The 15,596-nt window shown below is 46.4% G+C and overlaps 1 protein-coding gene across 35 annotated transcripts in view; it reads right to left on the bottom strand.

Annotated features, from left to right (window-relative positions):
- MAP4K4 (mitogen-activated protein kinase kinase kinase kinase 4) overlaps nucleotides 1-15,596 on the bottom strand; it is a 146,926-nt gene that overhangs the window by 4,667 nt on the left and 126,663 nt on the right. For 16 of the 35 annotated variants that reach the window (XM_068985109.1, XM_068985231.1, XM_068985249.1 and 13 more), the window contains 9 exons: nucleotides 14,337-14,512; nucleotides 13,630-13,750; nucleotides 12,471-12,662; nucleotides 10,294-10,411; nucleotides 9,830-10,000; nucleotides 7,988-8,131; nucleotides 4,635-4,769; nucleotides 1,960-2,060; nucleotides 273-422 (listed from right to left, as the gene is read on the bottom strand). In XM_068985109.1, the coding sequence (XP_068841210.1) occupies nucleotides 273-422; nucleotides 1,960-2,060; nucleotides 4,635-4,769; nucleotides 7,988-8,131; nucleotides 9,830-10,000; nucleotides 10,294-10,411; nucleotides 12,471-12,662; nucleotides 13,630-13,750; nucleotides 14,337-14,512 (1,308 nt within the window). Of the gene's footprint in view, nucleotides 1-248; nucleotides 423-1,959; nucleotides 2,061-4,634; nucleotides 4,770-7,987; nucleotides 8,132-9,829; nucleotides 10,001-10,293; nucleotides 10,412-12,470; nucleotides 12,663-13,629; nucleotides 13,751-14,336; nucleotides 14,513-15,596 lie in introns of all 35 variants that reach the window. The other 19 variants (XM_068985283.1, XM_068985297.1, XM_068985224.1 and 16 more) reach the window with 3 other exon arrangements.

Below are 15,596 nucleotides of genomic sequence, written 5' to 3' on the forward strand. Positions count from 1 at the left end.
TAAGCAGTCTCACCCCATGGCTGTCCTGACCTGCCAGCAGATGCCCCCTCCCATCCCGTGTTAGTGAAAGCAGGGCTAGGCCGGTCTCAGGAGGGCTTCAGAGACAGGAGCAGAGAAGCTACTGAAGAGGGCACGTCACTGAAATACTCACCCCCACTGCAAAGGGGAAGTGAGGAGACCCTGCCCTTGTTAGTGCACTGAGCAGAGCAAAGAGAAAAGTCAAAACAAAATGAAGCCAGTCAACCAACCATAGAGTGTGGGTTCTTTCTTACGTGTGTTGGTAGGTAAATGTCATAGACCGATCCTGAGTCCACATCAACAGCATGGAATCCAGCACAGGATCCATAGATCACCTTCAGCCTCTGGCCTTCCTCAACAGTGAGATCCACCAGTAACGGCTTGTGCACCAGCTCGCCAAACGACTGCAAAGAAGCAGGCGAGAGGCCGCAGTGAGATGAGCTGAACTTACGTCTGACGGTTCCAGCTGGAGAAGCCAGACCTAGGCACTCAGTCTGTCAATGACTGAACCACCCTGGCGAAAACCATAAGCAAAACTACTCCGCACGGTGAGTCTTTATTTTGCTTTTATCTGTTAGCAGCAACTACTCTAATGCAGACGATGGAGAGAGAGAGGAGCAGTGCAAGAGACACATGTGGAAAATTTTATCAGTGTCTCACAGTCATCACAGTCTCTACAGAGCTACTCAAACTTCCACTCTAACTCTCCAACTCGTTTAACAGTGGTAATGAGAGGCTTCCATGCACTGTAACAGCCTGGGTGGCCTGTAACGTCAATACCTATAGCTCATGAGACAGCTCCGAATAAACTATTTATTTATAAAACAATGAGTACAGTACTTGGTCCATGAAGGTGATTAAGATCAGATCTCAAAAGATAATTGTAACTTTACAGTCAATTGCTTTTAGTCAATAATATGTGGCTTTATTTTAAAGCAAATATGATAACCCCACTTATCTTGCTTTACTGAAGAATCAAATAATAAGCTATCTAAATATGTCAATTTTCCAGATAATGGAGGCCTACCCTTAATATGTCAAAACTATTTTAAAAAATAAGTAAACAATCATTAAAAAAAAAAAGATTCTTAATTTCTTACCCTGCACTAAAATAGGCCCAGAGGTAATGCTTAAATTTTGTGTCTAATATCAGAAATGTTTATTAAGTGATTTATAATATCTAGTGTCATAGTAATATCATTTTTAACTAAAAATATAAAAAATTTGTATTTAGTGCAGTCTAAAATTACAAAAACATTTTAAAACACCCATAAAATAACTGCCAATTTTTTTCTACAGTATTTTTCTTGAAACAAAAAATAGTATACTATACATATTTTTAATAGTCTATTTAATATATAATATATATCACTATGTCATTAAGAATTTCTGTAACTTCACTTTAATTAGTCCTCTGTTGAACAAATATACCTGGAAGCTGACTACTGCTGATAAAAAACTGCAAGTGAAAGTCACTCAGTCGTGTCCAACTCTTTGTGACCCCCATGGACTATATATATAGTCCATGGAATTCTTCAGGCCAGAATACTGGAGTGGGTAGCTGTTCCCTTCTCCAGGGGATCTTCCCAACCCAGGGATCGAACCCAGGTCTCCTGCCTTGTAGGCGGACTCTTTATACCATCTGAGCCATCAGGAAAGCCCATGAATACTGAAGTGGGTAGCCTAACCCTTCTCCAGGACATTTTCCCAACCCAGGAATTGAACCGGGGTCTCCTGCACTGTAGGAAGATCTTTCAGCTGAGCTACCAGGGAAGCCCATGGTATCATAGACATACACATATATTTCAATTTTGATTCCTTGGCTTGTTGTCCCCCTTCTAACAGCGCAGTTTTAAATAAATGATCAGCCGACTTATTCCCTGGCTCTTGGTCACACTGTGCATGGCTGATACTATTCTTAAGCGCACTTAATGTTATTACCTTAAAGGCCATGAATTTGTGATATGGCTTGGGTGCCCACGCGTAGACTTCCACAGAGCTCTTCAAAGCAATAACCAGAAATTTGATCCTTTCATATTTTACTGAAAGAGTAAGAAGAGCATGTCAGTATCACGGTGGACCTCTCAGTCCCTTCTGCGGCCTTCTGCAAACTCTGCAAACATGCCCTTCCCTGTCGATCCATCCAAACCAGTGAAAGAACAATGCTGAGAGGTCAGGCGCTGGCTCACTTTCCAGATTCTTGAATATGCATTCAGGCTGTCCCCATCCTCCTCAATGCTGTGCTGGACTCCACTCCAAACCCTGGTTATTATCAACGAACAATTTCAGTGCTGCTCCTACCATTCTTAGTATTTAATAATTAAGGACAGCGTCGACCTTTCCACCCTGTTGTCCGGAGGACTCAGCATTAATTCCAAAGGATAATGATGTGATGTATCAGCCAAGAGGCTCCTGAATATCAGCAAGAGGTCAAATCTTCCACGTGGGCTTTCCCGAGTCCCACGTGGAGCTTATAGATGGAAAAACTATGACAAAATACTCATCACCTGAATCTGAATTCTGTTTCTGTGTATAAGACCAAGTATCGCTTTACAGCACTTCCAGCTATAGAGATAGTAGTAATTGGTAGGATTCTACATCAGATTCTACATCCTGTACCAAAAGTAAAGAAACTCTCTCTGTAACTTTATACTTATACATGAAGGCCTTCTTTACACAGCTGTCTCAGTTCTCTGACAGCCAGCATGTCTGCTAAGAGCAGATACCCAGATGGCCCTGGCCACACCTGACTTATTGGCTGGTGTAGACCCCAGTGTCTGCACAGCCACTCTAAACCACAGCACTGCTTGATCCTGACTTCGACCGTGAGACTCAGCTTGTTGACTTGATAACTCTCCTGGTTAAATTCCACGTGTTGTCACTATTCAAATGAATCACAGGACTATGATGATACAGACGATTCTAAGAGGCCATCCAGTGCTGATGGGACAGAGTTTTCCGTGACGGTGGAAAGGTTTTATGTTACATGGGGCTATTGGACACTTGGAATGCACTAGTGTCACTGAGGATCGAAACTTTAAAGTTTACTTCACGTTAATTAACTTACAAATAAATTTAAATACCCACTCCCACCTTCCCTGTTCTTGATGGCAACCATACTACACAGCACACGTCTGGGTCAACTGAATAATACTTTGACCACCTGATGCAAAGAGCTGACTCACTGGAAAAGACACTGATGCTGTGAAAGATGGAAGGCAGGAGAAGGCGGCAGCAGAGGTTGGATGGCATCACCAACACAATGGACATGAGTTTGAGCAAATTCTGGGAGCTGGTGAAGGACAGAAAAGCCTGGCATGCTGCAGTCCAGTGTTGCCAATAGCTGGACACGACTGAGGGACTGAACAACAGAAGTCTAAACATAACAAATGAATGCTTGTGATTCGTCCTATATGAACGACGGGCCTGAGTGAGGGTGGACATTCTGTCCTGGGGAAAAGTCCAGCTCAGTCTAACACATCTGCCCTTGCTCCCCTGTGGGATCATCTGTTCAGGGACATTTCAGCTGTTATGAGCCAGTTCATCACATTCAGCCTTAGATGATTCCAGCTACCTCTCAACAAGGAAAAATGGTACAGAAGACCACAACACAGAAAATCCTAAGCCCCAAACCTGCGCCAATCCCGCACCTGCAGGATCACTCAGAATCACCCAAACAGCAGGGTGGCACTCACACTCATTAGTAACCAGTGAGCTGAGGGCTGTGAACAGATTGCATCAACAAGATGACAACACCAAGGACTGGAATATCCCTGAGAGCAGAAGCACTGACCCAGAAGAACAGAAAACACGGAAGCAGAAATCAACATCCAATAGGTCCCTCACATCCTCAGTCTTAAATATATAGAGAAACCAGTTGCTCATCTTCTCAACTTTCCATTTCAAATGCAATTAGAACACATCATCTCACTCATAAAACTGTAACTGGGCTAAGCACCATCGTTCCTCCTTAATTTCCAATGTTAATTGAGCCAGTATTTTGATTTTTTTTCCCTAACACACACAAAAAATGTATTTTGGTTTTTTTCTTGTGAAATCTTATGAGAAGCATGAATGTTGCAGAGAAATGAACAAAAAAGTTGCCACAAAATGCTGCCTGGCCAGCAAGATTCCTTCCTCAGTGATGAGCACAGTAGCTGTGCACAGCGTATTATATTCAAACCGACAGGCCAAAACTCTTTAGGCAAACTCTCAAACATTCCATCAGTGGCTGCCAAGGACCCACAGTGCTTCGAGTGAGAACCAGCTTGCAGGACCAAGGAAGAATCCAAGGGGCCTGGCGTTCTTCAGGCAATGCTTCCTTAACGAGGTTCCTCTGAACCCCATCTTACAGAGAAGAATGTGGACTGTCCAAGGTCAGGGTGGTGGAGGTCGGGGACGCCTGAAGGGAACCTGATCATGATTCAAACGGAGCCCTGCGGACCTCAGGAGTAGAAGGTGCTTCAAATGAGCTGGAGTGTCAGAGACAATGAGCCAGGAGTGTCAGAGACAGGTTTCTCAGTAAAGAAACTGAAGCTTCAGAAACACATACATTTTACACAAAAGACAAACTGAACCCCTGAAAAGCAGAGCCTCTGCAGCCGCGGCGGACTTACCGACTTTATAATGCACACAGCCTTCCAGGTCCCCCACTGTCGTCCAGCCCTGCTTCTTCTCAACCTCTGGGTCGTTGTGTAGTATTTTATTTCTTAACCAGGACAAATAGTAGACACGTAACTTATCCTTTTTGCCTAGCAAAACAAATAATCAGTACTTTACATGCATATTCAAAATTAGGTATCTTTGTTAACAACAGTAATCAAAATAAACTGCAATAAACAATAAATACCATCCCCTTCCCCCACCGCAAGGGAATTGTTTTCTATCAGTTTCACTAGAAACTCAATTCAAGCTATTAGGTCATCTGATTCTTAAAACATTCTGGAGTAACTATGGTTTCCCATTTAAGAGCACAAAAGGGTTTCACAGATCACCCAACTTGGGGACTTCAGTCCAGCAAAAGGCAAGCCATAAACTAATGGACACAACACAGAGAGCTAACAGAAGACTCCTACCCAGAACATGTGAAGCACTCCTATATGTCAATTAGAAGAGAGAGAGCCTAGCAAGCAAGAAGATCAAACAAGTCAACCCTAAAGGAAATCAACCCTGAATATTCACTGGAAATTCTGATGCTGAAACTCCAATACTTTGGCCACCTGATGCAAAGAGTTCCCTCACTAGAAAAGACCCTGATGCTGGGAAAGACTCAAGGCAAAAGAAGGGGGCAGCAGAGGATGAGATGGTTAGATGTCATCGCCGACTCAATGGACATGCATGCATGCAATGCTAAGTAATTTCATTTTGAGCAAACTCCGGGAGGTAGTGAAGGACAGGGAAGCCCGGCGTGCTGCAGTCCATGGGGTGGCAGAGAGTCGGACATGACTTAGCGTCTGAACAACAGCAAACTTAGCAGAAGTATTGAGCAAGCACCCAGAACAGACAAAAGAAGTCATCACATTGATTCATAAAAGGGTACTCGCTCTCAGTTGTCCGAAAAGGCTACACACTGCATGAGCCCACCTAGGACATTCTGGAAAAGGCAATAAAGAGCAAAAAAAAGGTCAGGTGTTACCATGGGCTTTGAGGAAGGGATGGAGCACAGAGGATTTTTAGGGTGACGCAACTCGTCTGTATGACAGATAAAATTATGCATGTGTTCAACCCAGAGGACACACACACACACACAGAACCTAAACTGTGGATTTCAGCTAACAATAATGCATTAATACTGGTCCATCCACTGTAACAAATGTCAGAGAAGAGGGGAAACTGGAGGGGGCCCATATAAGACTGTCTATAGTTTCTGGTCACTTTCTCTGTAAACATGAAACTGCTCTAGAAAAACAGTGAGACACAAAATAAGTATTTTTGCCATTTATTTGAGTTCAGTTCAATGAAGGCAAAAAAACAGACATCAAACCATACCTAGTATATACTAAGGTGTTCAAAGTCAGGACAGCGCTTCCTCAGGTGGGTGGGTGGGTGTGTGTGTGTGTGTGTGTGTGCTGTGTGTGTGTGCGTGCGCGCGCGCACGTGCACGGTGGGGGTGGGGGGTGGTGGGCGATGATGGAAGCAATGCAGGAGTGCCGTGGGTGGGTGGAGGAGCTGGGGGCTACACGGTGGCTAACTGTGACTCTTCCTGGGCCTGTAATTATCTATAATCCGTGCACTTTCTGTATTATGTCTTATACTTCGACACAATCTTAAGTTTTGAAGAATTTCTGAATGTGGAAAGACAAAGACAAAGACAACATTGTTTTACGTACAGTGTTTTTATTCCCACACTGTGAGATACATTTATAGAAATGAGAAGGAAATATATTAAAAAGTTATATTAAAAAGTTAACAAGAACTATCTCTCTCAGATAGTGATTACATTTTATTTTCTTTTTCCTAAGCTTTTTTTTCCTTGTTTTTGAAGTTTCCTACAATTGACGTGTTATTGCTTTTATGATTTTGAAAACCAATGAAAGCTATAAAAATACAAAAAAAGTGGCCCCCCAAAACGGTATCAGTTGATTACTGATCCACACAAATCACCTTGCTCACTGGATCACAAAATGAAGTTTTAACCATTTTCAGCTGCGGATTTATTTTTCCTCCAATTCGAAAACCTGTTTTCCATCAGCACTCAAGTCTTAAATGGTTATTTCCTCATTTAAGTAGGAGATGGATGGTGAAATTTTTGCATTTCAACAGACATCTTACTTAAAACCAAAAATCTATTTGAAAACTAAAAATTATTGCAAGTAATCTGTTACATATAAATAAACACAACAAGTTTGAGTTAGTCGACAATTAAATCAAAATCACTGTGGGTAATGAGGAGACAGGTCTTACATTTCTGCATACTCTTTAACCCCAGCAAAAATGCAGATTAGGACGTTATGATCCAGGCAACATGGATTCACATGCTGAATGGTTAAGTGAGTTACCAAGACACTTATGAAAATGTTTACAGGAGAGGGGAGAAAAGGAATGAATGGAAGTTATAACGGAAGTAAATGAACGTTAGTGTCATCCATGCAGAGAAACATCTTGTAGCTGCACAGAATGGCTTTTGGGAAGGAACACGGAAAAACCACCTACAGGTTTGGACAAACGAGAACGGCAGGGACACAGCTCAGCTTCAGGACAGGGGGTGCCAAGCGTGAGTAGACGCCGACTGTATGGACAGCAGTGGATCACACATCTGGTGAAACCATCTCGTCAGTATACGGGCATCACAGTGTCCCCTCAACATGTTGCATGACTGTTTTAATATATTATATTATACTATTTTATGTTTTTATTCTCAGTATGTATATGCTTACAAGACTGGAAGTCAAAAAGTGAAGTTAACAGTTTCTTTGGATGAACTGATTTTACGACTTATTCCTCCTCTTTGCTCTTCTGCGGTATCTCTTACTTTCTGCAATCAACATATATAATTTATACCAAGAAAAATGCTCCTCCTAAAAAGAAACTGAGAGCAAGTGCTGACAGACATGGGAAAAAACCCCCAAACCATGGTTTTACTGGCCATGGCAAAGAACAGTTCTTTTTGCATCAGAGAGTCCTGTGGGAAGAAGTGGACACAAACCCACACCCTGACCAGGACAGGCTGCAGGCGTGGCGGCGAGGTGGGGATGGAGCGGGCGGGCGGGCAGGGGGTGGGGTGGGATGGAGACGTGGAGCAGGAAGCGCAGGAGCGGGCTCCAGGACAGCTCAGAGGAGCCCCACCCCGTCGCAAGTGCACACAGTGGGTCCCGTCTGAATACGCTTTCCTATCACATTATTATAAAATCATGCTATGGTTCTATTTTTGAGCCATCACTTAGGAAAACGAGCTCACTCAAGCTCCATGTGGGGAAGCACCGCACTTTTAAACAGTGCTGGTGGCCTGCTCTCCCAAACCCACACTTACCAGATATCGTCACTAAGACATTCAAGCCTTCCAGGACGTCCATCTGCTGAAATCGCCTTCTGTTGATCAGAGGATACACCTTCCCTTGGCCACTTCTGTCCAGCAGCATCAGGCCACTCTCGGTACCCACCAACAAGTTCACCCCTATGTCATAGACACAGAAAGACCACAATTTTATACTGTGCGTGGCAAATGGCCTTGTATGGAGCAAACAGCGCCACCTCTCAGGATAAGAATCCTTTCCTCAAGTCACCCACAAACAGAGATGCTTAGGATGTGTGCGCTCAGTCACTCAGTCATGCCTGACTCTTTGGGACCCCCATGGACTAACAGGCCACCAGGCTCGTCTGTCCATGAAATTCTCTAGGCAATACTACTAGAGTGGGTTGCCATTTTCTTCTCCAAAGCTAAGGACAGTCAGAGCTTAAAGTACCCAAACTGCAACAAATCACCATGGAGGGGAGAGGGTGGAATATTCGTTTACACATTAATATAAAAGGGATCTAAGGGGGCAATGAGCTCGCTTCATTCCTGATCCTCCAGCTTCAGGGTCTTCCTCAGTAGCCCCCGAACATCCAAGCCCACCATCTCCTGGGTACCACAGACTCTCCATCTTATCTATACTATCAACCAACCAGACAGAGAAACCTTTGTCCAGTGTCATGATCCCCACCTGCTTCCTTCAACATCCGTCTTTGCTCAGGAAATCTAGAACGAGCCATACACAGCCCCCTTAGTCCCTAACAGATTGTGATCAACCCGGCATCTATCACTCAGTTTCAGGTTTTCTTAAAGACCATCCGCCATCATCTTTAAGAAACAAACAGCTGCATTTGGTCCTCGGTCCCTCTTTTCTTAGAAGCAGTATGTATCAGGCACACCCCAGCTCCTTCTCCCCAGCCGTGTCCCATCTCCCTCCCCATTTTCCCACACCTGCTCTGGCTTCCCCCAGTGGCTCGGGGTAAAGAATCTGTCTAAAACTCAGCAGCCATGGGTTGGAGACATGGGTTCGATCCCTGGGTTCGGAAGATCCCCTGGAGAAGGAAATGGCAACCCACTCCAGTATTCTTGCCTGGGAAATCTCATGGACAAAGGGACCTGGGGGGCTACAGTCCACGGAGTCACAAACAGTCGGACACGGCTGAACAACTAACACTTTCACCAGGGACATGGAGAATAGATGCTAGTGAGAAGGTGCTGCATAGTACAGGGAGCTCAAGCCTGGTGCTCTGTGATGACCTAGAGAGGCAGGGTTGGGTGGGAGTAGTGGGGTATTGGGGTGGGGGAGAGGGAGGTTCAAGAGAGAGGGGACCTATGTATAATAATGCTTGATTCTCACTGTTGTATGGCAGAAAGCAACACAATATTATAAAGCAATTTCCCTCCAAGTAAAGAATACATTTTTCAAAAAGGTCCACATCAAAAACACAACAAAAACAAAACAAAACCCCCCAAAGCTTCACTTAGATGCCATCTTAAGTCACAGAGAGTCAGGAAAGACTGTTAAACTGAAACGTTTAAAGAAAAGCAATTTGACAGATTTCTTCATTCTCCCTGTAAATATGGGCCGAATCAAATGCCTTTTTCATCTTTCTCTCCTTTTTTATACGAGGTGATGGAGATGAGTCACTCTGTCCAGTACATGATGGCTGAAACAAGGGCAAGTCTGTGTGCCTGCAGGACTCCATGGGACAGCGTGCGCAAGGGATGTCAAGAGTCTTCCACCTCGCCCAGAACAACACTCCCCAAACCCCCGAGACATCCCAAGCTGTACTTCTCCAAATGACCGGTCCACCCTTGAGAATAAAAACAGAAGCGTTCGAATGGCCCAGAGACACCTACCCCACAAGGCAGCGCACAGGATCTCGGAGTTAAACCTCTTCTTGTATTTGCGAATCTCTGGGGTGTCGCTCTGGGGCCGAGTGTTGGTGGGATTGACATTGACCACTGAGCCCTTCCGCGTAGGATCTTGCCTCATGGCCTCGGGTCTCATTCCATCACAGGAAAACCCCACTGAAACATATGACACTGGAATTACTTCTGTCTCCATGGGGGCTGGGCCTGCTCCCTTCCCCAATATGCGTCCATGAAAGATTCATGTTGAGACCCACTCTTTGCCAAGGAAGAGAAACTCGTAAGAAACAGACGTGAAAAACCGACTATGGTGCTCGTTGCAAAAAGTGCCAGTGGGGTGTGCATCTGGCCTGAGGTCTGAGCCTGCCGACCACCACTACACGTGCTCACCAAACCAAACAGAGTGAGAAGTACCCTGCTGGTGGCTGCTTGCTTGCTGCTGTATTACTTACCCACAGAAGTCACTGTTGTCCCGCTAGATGGAGAAATCTGTAGTAATCTGGGGTCTATAAAAGGTGTAAAGGAGGAGGAAGATTTGTGTTTCTGGAGTGTGTTACTAGCGGACTGAGTCTGCAATGTAAATTTCAGTCGTATTAATACAATGACAGTTAAAGAACAAACACAGAACACTTCAACCCACTGCTGCACTGCTCTGCTTCCCAATACAGAAGGCGGATCCCCTTGCTTCTGCCCCAACCAAATGCTCTGCAGGCACCTCTGTGTGCGAACCCCACAACCCCTAACACAGGCTATTTAACCAGGAGCCAAAGAGAGCAACCCCTCTTTCCAGAAACATCGTTCCGGTACGACAGAATGCGCAAGCTACCAGCAACATCTATACTTCACAAGCTCCTCGGGTTTTTAATAAATGATCATAATGAAAACTCCTAAAGAAAGTTGGAAATGTGCTGATCTCAATTCATCCATTTTTGAGTTTGTTCTCCTGCCCCCCAAAAGTCCAATGAATGTATGTTGGAATACCGACAAATCTTAAGTCTTATATCGCTTATTTTAAAGTGAGCCTCTTGCCAGAAACTACAGAAGCTTCGGCCACCATCGTTTTAGGTGTATCATCAACTCCGTATCAAACAGCGGGGCTCATTAGTGAAAGGTGCAAAGGCATATTCTTTTGCTCTTTTAGGAAGAGGAGTGTTTTGGTTAATAATGTAGCTTAAGACAAAAAAAAAAAAAAAAAAGAAAACACAAAGAAAGTGAAACAAATTGTTAAGTGGAAATGTAATGACAATTAAAAACAAACAGAAATATAAACTTGCCAGTTTAGTGAGTTAAGGGTTATTGTACATACTGTACATTAGAGCAAAATGGAGCCAAGTTTAAACGTAAGAAGGAATGTAATTGTAGGTGGGGTATATAAGTGGAGCGAAAGACATGTCTGACCACTTCGTTTGTCCTATAACCGTTTCACTCCCCGGGGCAGCTGAATCATGAGTCTTGCAGCCAACCCCCTCAACCCCCCCTGAGCTCCCCACTTCCCACCTGGCACAGCTGTCTCCTGGCAGGCTTTGCGCCTGAGCACTACCCCCCATCCCCGGGTCTACAGCTGGGGCCCATCCACCCAGTGGCAATCAGTCTGATGCTGAGCCTGCCTTAGAAGCCACTGATTTCCCCTGGGTCCTCAAGGGGAGAGGATTATTCTAATAAGAAGAAAAAACAGGAGCAGGTGGGCAGGCCAGCAGCTCAGTGCTTACACTGACAAGATCAGCTGAAGCCACAGGCTACTGCAACCTTCAACAAAGGCATTTAAGCCACACCTCCCATGAAGATAGTCAGTTGTGTGACTAGGGATGGGGCCCATGGTGAACTGTCACTGCGCTTGGGGCCATGACTGTCTCCCTAGGAGAAACAGCCACCCAACCAGCACCCAGACTGAGACCACAGCCATGTCTTCCAACAAGCACACAGGAGTTCCCATTCAAACGCTGAAATTAAAAGCACACTCAGTTCTCTGCCCTTCTTGTTTAACATCTTAATTTTCTAGGTTTCCCCCCAAAAGTATCTGGCCTCTTAAACTATGAGTGATTGTAAATTTCAAGGACAGAAACCCTTTCAACAAGGCTGGCAAAAATAAATAAGAGTAACCAACCAATAATACCTCTCCAAAAAAAAAAAAAAAAATCCAGCCCTTTTTGAGGGAATTTCCTGTACAAAGAGACACGTTTGTCCTGATAGGGCCAAATCTGCTCAACCAAATGTTTCTGTGTTTTATTTACTGGATATAAAGAATGAAAGGGGCAGATTCCCCACAAAAGACTACCAGAATTTCATGCCAAATACATAAAGGATCTGAGAACACAACAATTGTTTTATTAAGACTTTTTTTGAAAAAACGAACTGAACCAGAAAAGCCATGCAACTACTTATCTAGGGAAAAGCAAACGGTGAACTGGCAAGTCTGGAGGGCAATCGCTCTAGGGTTAAGGGGTCTGTATACAGACCTGAACATGTTACTGGGGGTGGGGGTGGGGGGGTGGGAGAGAAGGGGAGGTGACCGAAGAAGGCGGGCGGGGAGGGGAGGTGAGGGCAGGGCGTGGGAAGGTCTCTGCAAACTAGCTCCTAAGCGGTGCTGGTCTAACCCTGGGAGAGCAGCCAGCTGTGGTGCGAGACATACCTCATTAGTAGTGAGCTTGTCCTGGGGTGTCTGTGGGGACATGGTGGGTGTCGGCTGGCTGGAGGATGGGGAAGAGGAGGTGGAGGAAGTGGAGGAGGAATGGCTTTGCTGTAAGAGATCTGGCAAGAGGTGAATGCGACCCGCAAAGCCATTGCTCTCATGATGGCTGGCGCGCTTTTGGTCAACTGCACTCTGCAGAGAAAAAGGCACACTGGTCTCGCTCAGCACCGCTGACAATGCCGAAGACCCTACTGACCCTGCCTGCTGCGGTGCTGGGTGGCTCCGCAAGCTCTGCCGAGTCATCAAGGCAAGACTGGAGGGCATCAGCTGGGTCTGCTCCCACTTCCTCGCCAAGTGCCTCGGCTGAGCCAGCGGGAGCCACGGCAGAACCCACGCCACGCTGGCTTATCTGCCACGGGAGCTGATATTACCAAACTACTGGCTTGTCTCCTTTCTTTCCAAATCTCTCTAAAGCCTTAAAAAGCGCACTGTAACTCCTCTGAACTCTCATCTTTCCTGGGCCACTTCCCGCCTTCCATCCAAATGTAGTGCCAGAGCATGAAACACAGTCAGGGAGAGGCCTGCAGTTCTAGACAGGAGCCCTGCTCTGCTTACACGAGAAGAGCATCACTTTCCTTCCCTCTAAGCTACGAAGTGAACAGGCAGTTGTAAAACTTGGTAGCCCAGAAGGAGCACATCTCAGGGGGCACAGGTTAAATATTCCACATAGGAGGAAACTACACCCGAGCACAGAGCAGAGACCGCCCCCCTAACCCCTTTGGCTCCAGGAGGCTCTTGGCTCCCAGGCGGCTCCTGCCTACCCCGGCCGCTCCCGCCCTCAGCCCCACAGCCTCTCGGAGCCGTGAGCTCCGTGCACAACTCCCAGCTGCCCTGCTTCAGACACAGACTGCGGGGCTCGCGTGGGGCTGGAGGGGGGCTGCCACACAACATGCAAGGAGGGCAGGATTGGGGGACGCTGCCGGCCGCCCCGGGGGTGTGCAGCACACGCCTGCCTCCCACACCCCGGCCCCGCTGCCCTCCAGGCCTGGTTAACGTGAGAACAGATGACGATGCAGAAAAGCATGAGTGAGTGGATGAGCAAGAGGGTTAATGACTACAGGAGCAGCTCGGCCTCTGACCGCGCGGAGCACAAGGGTACCTGGCGGACGATCAGCGTGCCCTCTTTGGACGGGGTCAGGGCTGGTTCACTCTCCACGTCGTCATGGACAACCATGGTTTTCACGGACTCCGTTTCACCGTTGCTCAAGTTCAGAGATGATCTGTTGAGACACAATCCAGACGTGAGGGGCCGTGACCCCCAAGCCAAAGATACACTGGTTACGTTTTTCACCTTCTCGGGGACCTAAGGCTATAGGTATAAAGTTTCCCCAAGGAAAATGAACCGAAATTTCCCTTTTGTTCCAGCCTCAAATAAAAGAGAGAAAATAAGAAACCAAGAGTCCTGGAGAGAGGCACTGACATGCACACACACAACAACCAAAAGAAGGGGGGACAGACAGGCTCGCTCCACACAGTGACACATTCAACTTCACAGGATCTGAGGACAGGGTCGAAATCCTTGTCCCAGCCGGAAAGAAAGCCCGGTGGGCGGGGGACACTCGTGAGTGCGTGCTCAGTCGTGTCTGACTCTCTGTGACCCCATGGACTGCAGCCCACCAGGCTCCTCTGTCCATGGGATTCTCCAGGCAAGAATACTGGAGTGGATCGCCATTTCCTTCTCCGAGGATCCTTCCGACCCAGGGATCGAAGCCTCATCTCCTGCCCTGGAAGGCGGGTCCTTTACCACTGAGCCCCCTGGGAAGCCCACGGGGACACTCATCCTCCCTAACGCTCAGCGGGACTGACGCGGCTCTGGGGTCCTCTGGGCCAGACGTGGGCTCCTCGGGCCCTTCCTGCTCCGCATCGTCGTCCTCCTCGTCCGTCGTCCCCGACTCCTCGCTGGAGGAGGAGTAGTCCGTCACCTTGTGCGGCGGCCGCACGTCCTCCACGGCCCGCAGCTCTTTGGCCAGCGCCGTCAGGTCCTAGCACGGGGCACAGAGGAGCGTCAGGGGGGCGGGGGAGGCGCAGCGCGGCGGCCGGCGCCTCGTCCCAACCATCCAACAGCCATTCGGTTTCGCAAAACTGTCTTGTAGCGAGTCTACTGGTATCATGAAGTGGAGCTCTTAACGCTTTTGATAGGAAAGACCAAGAAAAGTCAAAAAGCTGGAAGAAACAGAAAGGATTTTTTCAGAAGTCACAGATGCTGCACCCACAGTTTAAGCCTGATGGCCATAAAAAGCAATCATCTGTTTATGATGAGCTGAGAATATTTTTCTAACTATCAAATTCCATTTTTTCATTTCAAGTTCTACATTATATATATATAACCAAAATAAAACATTAAAAAAAAAAGTATGCTGCATTCTGGCATAACTATACCAATTGCTGCTTCCTCTCTCCTAGACAGAAAATTCTAAATCAACAAATGTGTGCAAGATAGATCTTGGTAGTTTGTTGATATTTGGCCCTGTGGCAAAGTCTTCTTTTAAGGAGATGTTCCAAAAAGCAAGAAGATTCTAGTTAAAGAGGGGTGATTTAAACTATTTATTTAGGGAGGTTTTTAACTCCAACTTTTATTTTGAAAAATGTCCAACTTGCAGAAAAGTGAAAGACGGTGAAGTGAGTACAGTGTATGCCTCACGTCTGGCTTCACAGACTGTCAACCACTTGCCACGTTCCTGAACAAAGTTCCTGACGTGTTAGGTGAGAAAGCACCCAGCATGTGTGGCTGGGCAGGCTTCCCTACCACCGACAGGACCGTGTGCGCAGGAGGGAAAGCTGCCTGGGGTTACTCACGAGCGCATCAGCCCTCTTTACTCTTCTATGTGAAGATTTTTTAGGGTCAATCAATTATCAACTATCCAAGTACAACTTTCGAGCTTGATTGTTATCTCTATTCTACATCTTCATATGGAAGCTCGAAATATGTACCTGTCCACTTAAAATTCTTTTTAGAAGGCAGGCTACGTGACCCCACTTCCTTCTGGCAGAGTCTCTTCTCGCCAGTTAAGAACCTGCTTCTTTCCTTTGCACCTGAGCCTCTGAGACAAGTAAGCAAGGACTGGC

Source organism: Capricornis sumatraensis, chromosome 1 (genome assembly GCF_032405125.1).
Source record: "Capricornis sumatraensis isolate serow.1 chromosome 1, serow.2, whole genome shotgun sequence".
Classification (NCBI taxonomy): domain Eukaryota; kingdom Metazoa; phylum Chordata; class Mammalia; order Artiodactyla; family Bovidae; genus Capricornis; species Capricornis sumatraensis.